Here is a 7,639-nt window from a genome sequence, read left to right on the forward strand (position 1 = left end):
GCCCAGGAACGCGTTTCTACGTGGAATTCCACCACCATAACTTTAACGAAAGTTTTCCCATGTCGGTAAGATTCTCAAACTGGCGAAACAAAATTGAAAGTAAGCAACCTACTTACTTGTATCTGTTTTTTATAAAAGAGCAATTTTAAAATTCGATATATTGCCATTTAATTACATATTTTTTTAGCTTTTTAAATATTTTAAAAATATTAAGAAATATTATTTATCTATATATAGATAAATAAAATTTAACTGAAATAACAATTAAGTTAATATCATTCGTTACTTAGAAAATATCGCCTATTTTCTAAGACTTATATCTTCGAATGTACCAGATTATTCCCTTCTTCGTCTATTAAAATACTTCATCACGTTAAAGTACTTCCTTTCATCCAGCAAATGACATAAAAGCGAAGAAGTTAATTTGTAAAAAGTGGACTTATATCTTTTCCGTATAGTCATCATATAAAATACTACTTAATTTTAATCCTCAACTGTATCCGTTTCATAAATATTGCAAGAGTCTTCACGAAAACAGTTTCACGTTTATCGACTTGTAATTACGGTGTACAAGTTATTATACGAGCCTTATTCTCTTTCGTATAGTATAATCAACACAAGAAAAGAAGTTGGTTGGCCAATGATCGAAAGCTCGTTAACAACGCACAGGCGCCATTTTCTTCGTCAGCCGGCAACATGTAGTTCTCGCTAATTCTTCGTTTATAATTTCATTACAGCCTCTGAGCAACGCTTTATTTCCAGTCCTCGCGATTGGAAGATCGCAATCTTCCGCGTAATTAATTGGAAATACCGAGATGGCGATAAGCAACCAATTTATCTCATCCTCCTGCCTCCAGAATTGAATTCTCTCCACGATCACGTCGCATTAATATTAATTAGCGACTAGTTTGGTGCCATCTGAAACTGTAACACCACTGGTAACGCTTCAATTTGCCAGGAAATTTTATCGGTCGATTTACATCCTACCATACCACTCGTTCTGCCTCCATTTTTCATTCTTTTTATTTTTATCGTGTCATTTGTACACCGAGAAAAACACACGTAATTTACGTAATTCCTCTGAGATTAAATGTAATTATCAGTGGCATGATTCTTGGAATCCAAACTCAAGGACTAATATAAGAGTAGGTACCTTGTATTTATGTATTTATACGTCTGTATCTGCTAAAAAAAATGATTATAAATTATAATCATAAATAGTATCGTACGGTAAATCAAATTTTATTGTATATTTAAGAATTCTCCATTAAATATTACGTTTTAAAATCTATGTGAAACGTCAATTTGAATAATTCAAATTTTTCGTTTGTTTTATATGTTTTATATAAAAGTTTTTTTCACATAAGTGTTAACTTGTGCCGTTTTCAGTGGTTTGAGATAATGTCGAAAATTCTTCAGTTTCTATCCTCTTTGCAACACTACAACACAAAATGCACAAACAATTCCAATCATTTTTCTTTATAAACATAAATCACTGAACCATTCGCTGTTGATTTTCCCAATGTTCTTCTAACGATACTAGTCTTGAAAATGAATAATGGAATAAGCATGCGTAGGATAATTTTATAAAATCCGCAACAAAAATATTTTTATGGATATATAGATATTTATTATAACAGAGATATCGTATCTACAGATATGAAAATACAATGTCTAAATTGTATACCTTACTATGATAAGAACATCACGACGAAAAGAATGAAACCTCGTGAATAATATTTTACAATAGATTCTATAGAGAAAGATGGATACAGATTTGCAAGATCCGCGACCAGAGCAAGCGGTCGGAAAAATGACGTTCGTTGTGGCTGAAAGTAGAGGCTTCCGGTGGTGTAATTGTTTCGTAGGATCGTTCAGATGGCAGGTTGGTTTGCTCGAACACGGCCACCTAGGTCGCACGGTTAGCCGGCTAGCACTCAAAGCGCCTTTAGGCTCGGTGCCGGTATAATGGCGCCCGTTTGTCAAAACACGTCAAAACACAATCCTGGGCACGAAATCCTCTTTGGTCGGCCAGTCACGCCCCGCGATGCATCACTTTTCTTCTTCCCCTCGTGCTCGTTTAGAAGCTCCAGGTAGGAGATTCGAGGGGGAGGTGGTAGGAGGAAGGCAAACGAACCTCGTGTTCTTCTCTCGACGAGGTGCGCGAGAGATTGGTTGTTGCCGAGTCACTGGACCAACATTACTCTCCTTCGAATTTGGAAAGCGGACGATCGCTTTCTTTCTTCCTTTTTTGGCCGCGACGAACAGCTTTTGGTGGAAAATCCAGAGCGTGAAGGTAGGTGTCCATTTCAGAGTTTTGTACGATAGCTGCCTTATATAGCTAATAGTCGTACTTTAGATAGCTGTACTCTCAAATTGTGTATTCATTTCAGAGTAACGTCGAAAATTATTACTCTCAGATAGATAGAGAACCTGTGGGATGCTTATTGTCCGATAAAAATTCTCAGAGCCGTTTTTCAGAATCAAATTCTCAAAACTGGCGCTTAGAGCGTTTACACGTTTTATAATACACAGAGCTGAGCTAAGCTCACGAAGTTACAAGACCCACAAAGCTTTCGAAGCTGTGGGAAGCTTATTGTCCGATAAAAATTCTCAAAACCGATTTTCAGAATCAAATTCTCAAAACTGGTACTTAAAGCGTTTACATGTTTTATAATACACAGAGCTGAGCTGAGCTCGCGAAATTACAAGACCCACAAAGCTTTCGAAGCAGTGGGAAGCTTGTTGTCCGATAAAAATTCTCAAAACCGATTTTCAGAATCAAATTCTCAAAACTGGCGCTTAGAGCGTTTACACGTTTTATAATACACAGAGCTGAGCTAAGCTCACGAAGTTACAAGACCCACAAAGCTTTCGAAGCTGTGGGAAGCTTATTGTCCGATAAAAATTCTCAAAACCGACTTTCAGAATCAAATTCTCAAAACTGGTACTTAAAGCGTTTACATGTTTTATAATACACAGAACTGAGCTGAGCTCGCGAAATTACAAGACCCACAAAGCTTTCGAAGCAGTGGGAAGCTTGTTGTCCGATAAAAATTCTCAAAACCGATTTTCAGAATCAAATTCTCAAAACTGGTACTTAGAGCGTTTACATGTTTTATAATACACAGAGCTGAGCTGAGCTCGCGAAATTACAAGACCCACAAAGCTTTCGAAGCAGTGGGAAGCTTGTTGTCCGATAAAAATTCTCAAAACCGATTTTCAGAATCAAATTCTCAAAACTGGTACTTAGAGCGTTTACATGTTTTATAATACACAGAGCTGAGCTAAGCTCACGAAGTTACAAGACCCACAAAGCTTTCGAAGCAGTGGGAAGCTTGTTGTCCGATAAAAATTCTCAAAACCGATTTTCAGAATCAAATTCTCAAAACTGGCGCTTAGAGCGTTTACACGTTTTATAATACACAGAGCTGAGCTAAGCTCACGAAGTTACAAGACCCACAAAGCTTTCGAAGCTGTGGGAAGCTTATTGTCCGATAAAAATTCTCAAAACCGATTTTCAGAATCAAATTCTCAAAACTGGTACTTAAAGCGTTTACATGTTTTATAATACACAGAGCTGAGCTGAGCTCGCGAAATTACAAGACCCACAAAGCTTTCGAAGCAGTGGGAAGCTTGTTGTCCGATAAAAATTCTCAAAACCGATTTTCAGAATCAAATTCTCAAAACTGGCGCTTAGAGCCATACGTTTTATAATACGCTGAGTTGAGCTGAGCTCGCAAAGTTACAAGACCCACAAAGCTTTCGAAGCTGTAGGAAGCTTACTGACCGATAAAAATTCTCAGAACCGATTCTCAGAATCAAATTCTCAGAGCTGGCACTTAGAGCCATACGTTTTATAATACGCTGAGCTGAGCTAAGCTCACGAAATTACAAGACCCACAAAACTTTCGAAGCTGTGGAAAGCTTATTGTCCGATAAAAATTCTCAAAACCGATTCTCAGAATCAAATTCTCAAAGCTGGCGCTTAGAGCCATACGTTTCATAATACGCTGAGCTGAGCTGAGCTCGCGAAGTTACAAGACCCACAAAGCTTTCGATTAGGTAAACTCTCATTGCTCTTCGCGGTAGCTTACTAAAAAATAGTAAAGAACAAGAATTATACGTTTGTATTAACACGACAGAAGTGCAGGTGTATGTTACATCAGGCGTTACTTCGGTGATTTCGCCGTAACTGGTAGAAAATTTGTCACGCGTTGATGCCGTATCTATGTTAGATTCTAACCGATACATTATTACAAGGATCTTAAAGCACGTTTATGCGCGTAGAACGCTAGTCAACGTCGCGGCCAGTCACCGGTTATCTCTCAATTGTGCAATTTTCATAAAACCCCCATAAAAAAGTCCGACACGTACAACGTGTTTATCGTAGCTACTGATTTACGGGTACGATTTACATATCAGCTTTTCAGTGAACCCCTACAGCGAAGCGAAGATTCTGCTTAGACTTTTAGATTCCGATAATTTACCAAATTTCTTTCTTCGAATCTTTGTTACGTCGAATATATTTGAATAACTAAGAAAATGTTAATTAACGAATATATTAATTAGATGTTAGCTTCGTAGCCAATAATGGCAAAGTTGGAACGAAAGACGTGGTGTCTGCGTGATTCCACCCTCTTGGAAGTTGAAGTTCGCTCGTGAAGCATGTGGTGGCTCTTGACTTTATTTATGCAACGACACTCGCGTGTCCTCTTATCAACCGATTAGGAGGAGCGTTATTAGGTGACAGAGAGATCGCGTGGTAGAATGGCGCGGCGGGTAGCCGAGAACACGGTAATGGGGAACGGTCACGTCATCAACGTCTCCGAGGAAACTTACAGAGAGTCAGTTACCCGCGGTAACTATGCTTTGAGAAACAAGACTTCAGAGGGGATTGTTACGCGGACGGTGCTAAACAGAGGTAGGCGGAATGAATTGCGAACTGTTAGATAACGAAACTATTTTTGCTTAGCGAAAAGAGGATACTATATCCTAAACTTAAAAATTGATACACTATTTTTTGTTCGTTTTTTAAAATCTTTATACTCATTGGAGTATAAATATTTATTGGAGTGTATAAAGAGCTATAACTTTGTAATAATGTTATTTATTCATTACTCACTGTCATCTTGATCGAACAATTAATTGGAAAGCCGTTCTTCGATGATTAATTCGTTTCTTCTATTTCATGTGTTTGTTAAAAGAAATTAGATATAAATACAACTTCAAAATTTACGAACTCTAAATTATTTCATTGTGAACATGTCATCAGTTTGAATAAAATTCAAATTAGATGGTCAATAAAAAAAAGGGAACATAAAAGGTGCAATCCACAATTAGGAACGTAATTAACGATCTGTAAATCTTTCTCAACTAGTTAGATCGGTGCATTATGCTACACCCGATAGTCACGAACGTGCGTGCAAGCGTACCATGTGTGTATACTAGCACACTTTAAGTCTCCACAAGCAATATGAGTCTATGTGAAGCTTTTTTATCAGATCGGTAGTTCGAGCAGGGTGCCGCTTTCGCGTAATAACACGGCGCACAATCAACAGCCGCTTGATTAGGGGTGGCGGAAGTGCGTGAAAGAGGTCCTTAAATCATCGATGAAATCAGGTGGCCAAGAATCTCGAACGACTCGGTAAATTGCAACAAATTCGGCAAAAAATGCTACCTAATTATTCGGAATATTTGCGCGAAAGCGTTGGAACAGTGAAACCGGTTCGCTGACAGAAGTTCGGGGAAGCCATAAGTCCGCAAGCCGGCCATCATGCTTCCTGCTTTCCCACAGCTGGCTTTTCTCGTAACGAGGATCGCTACGATCCAACGGATCCGTGATTGCGATCCTAAAAACGGTATGCTGTTCTACTCCGACGATTTTACGACTGTTGCCGCGGAGTCAATTAGCAAACGGCGCGGAATTAGAAGGATTCTACGGAAACGATTTCTGATGGGGAATGGAGTTCGTTCATAAATTTTGAATTCTACGTTAAAGTGGAGGTGCTGATTACTATCTAAAGAAGTGTTTGAAGTAGAATATGGGATAAATGGAATAGGCAATGAGGCTGCAACATTCTAAGGGTGAAAACTGAAAACTCCTCAAGCCACTTGCATTCTAAGGGAAAATAGAAAATATTTGGTTGGCAATTAAGGGGTTGCGTATTTTAAATAAGAATAAAAATTCAAAATTTTTGCTTAAAAATATAACTTTGTTCAATTAGGTATTGTCTGTTTTTGTCGATGACCTTTTGCCATCTTTCGGGCAGTGTCATAATTCCTTGTTCATAAAACTTCTGATTTTTGCCAGCAAAAAAGTGAATTAAATGTGATTTTACATTATCAGCGTCATTAAGAATTTTACCATTTAAGGAGTTCCGCATGGAACGAAATAAATGGTAATCTGAAGGCGCAAGGTCAGGGCTATACGGTGGATTTGACAACACATTCCAACCTAAGTTCCAATAATTTTTGGCGAGTGACAAAAGATGTGTGGGGCTTTGCATTATCATGCTGGAAAACAACACCCTTACTATTTGCCAATTCTGACCGCTTTTCTTCAACTGCATCGCTCAGTTTGGCGAGTCGTTCAACGTACACGTTTGAATTAATCGTTTGGTTTCTTGATAAGAGTTCAAAGTACAGAATTCCTTTATAATCCCACCAAACTGACGGCATAATCTTTTTTTGGTGAATCTCAGCTTTTGGTGTCGTCTGAGCTGGTTCGTCTTGCATCACCCACGATCTTTTCCCATTAACGTTGTTATAAACTATCCACTTTTGATCGCCAGTAATCAGTCGTTTCAGAAATGGATCAATTTCGTTGCGTTTCAGAAGCGAATCGCAGATGCTAATGCGTTGCATCAAATGAATTTCCTTAAGCTGATGAGGGACCCATAAATCGAGTTTCTTGACATAGCCAAGCTGTTTTAATCTTTTTGCAATGCACGTATGCGATACATTGAGCTTCTCTGCAATCTCACGCGCTGTGCTATGACGATCTGAATCGATAATGGCCTTAATATGGGTCTCATCAACTTCAACTGGACTGCCAGATCGTTGAGCATTTTTCAGTGAAAAATCACCAGAACGAAATTTGGCAAACCAATTTTGACACTGCCTTTCTTTCAAGGCTTCATTCCCATATACGGCACGTAACTTCTTATGTGCTTGCGATGCGTTCTTGCCTTTTCGGAAATAATATAATAAAATATGTCTGAAATACGCGTCTTGTTCTTCCATTTTTACATTGGGATAAAAACAAAACTGAATAACTAATCGATACAATTTTTTTACTAAATTAAAGGTGGAAGTCCAAGCAACAAGAAAACAATACATGTGCTTCGAATACGTTGACAAAACAAAAGAATGTGCTAAGACCACCTATTGACAAATTCCGCAATCACTTAATTTTCTTATTACTCTTATCACTAAATATTTTTATATTATGCCTACGTGCAAGTACTTGAAAAATTGTAGAAGCTTAGTAATTCACCAATTTATGAACGAGTTCTGATAGAAAATCTGATAGAAAAATATAAGATTGTACCATATTGGTAACAAAGTATGATGCAAGAAATGACCAGAAAACTTTTTTTTGATAAACTATCATGGTCATATTGAATTATTTGAATAG

At 37.9% G+C, this 7,639-nt stretch overlaps 1 protein-coding gene across 1 annotated transcript; it reads right to left on the reverse strand.

Annotated features, from left to right (window-relative positions):
* Positions 1-6,193: 6,193 nt before the first annotated feature.
* Positions 6,194-7,337, reverse strand: LOC141445780 (histone-lysine N-methyltransferase SETMAR-like). Its single transcript, XM_074111791.1, has one exon. The coding sequence runs from the start codon at positions 7,243-7,245 to the stop codon at positions 6,427-6,429; it is 819 nt and encodes a 272-aa protein (XP_073967892.1). The 5' UTR covers positions 7,246-7,337; the 3' UTR covers positions 6,194-6,426.
* Positions 7,338-7,639: the final 302 nt, after the last annotated feature.

Source organism: Bombus fervidus, chromosome 6 (assembly GCF_041682495.2).
Source record: "Bombus fervidus isolate BK054 chromosome 6, iyBomFerv1, whole genome shotgun sequence".
NCBI classification, from domain to species: domain Eukaryota; kingdom Metazoa; phylum Arthropoda; class Insecta; order Hymenoptera; family Apidae; genus Bombus; species Bombus fervidus.

Coding starts and splice junctions, on each gene's coding strand:
- LOC141445780 (XM_074111791.1), bottom strand. CDS start 7,245: ATGGAAGAACAAGACGCGTATTTCAGACATATTTTATTATATTATTTC.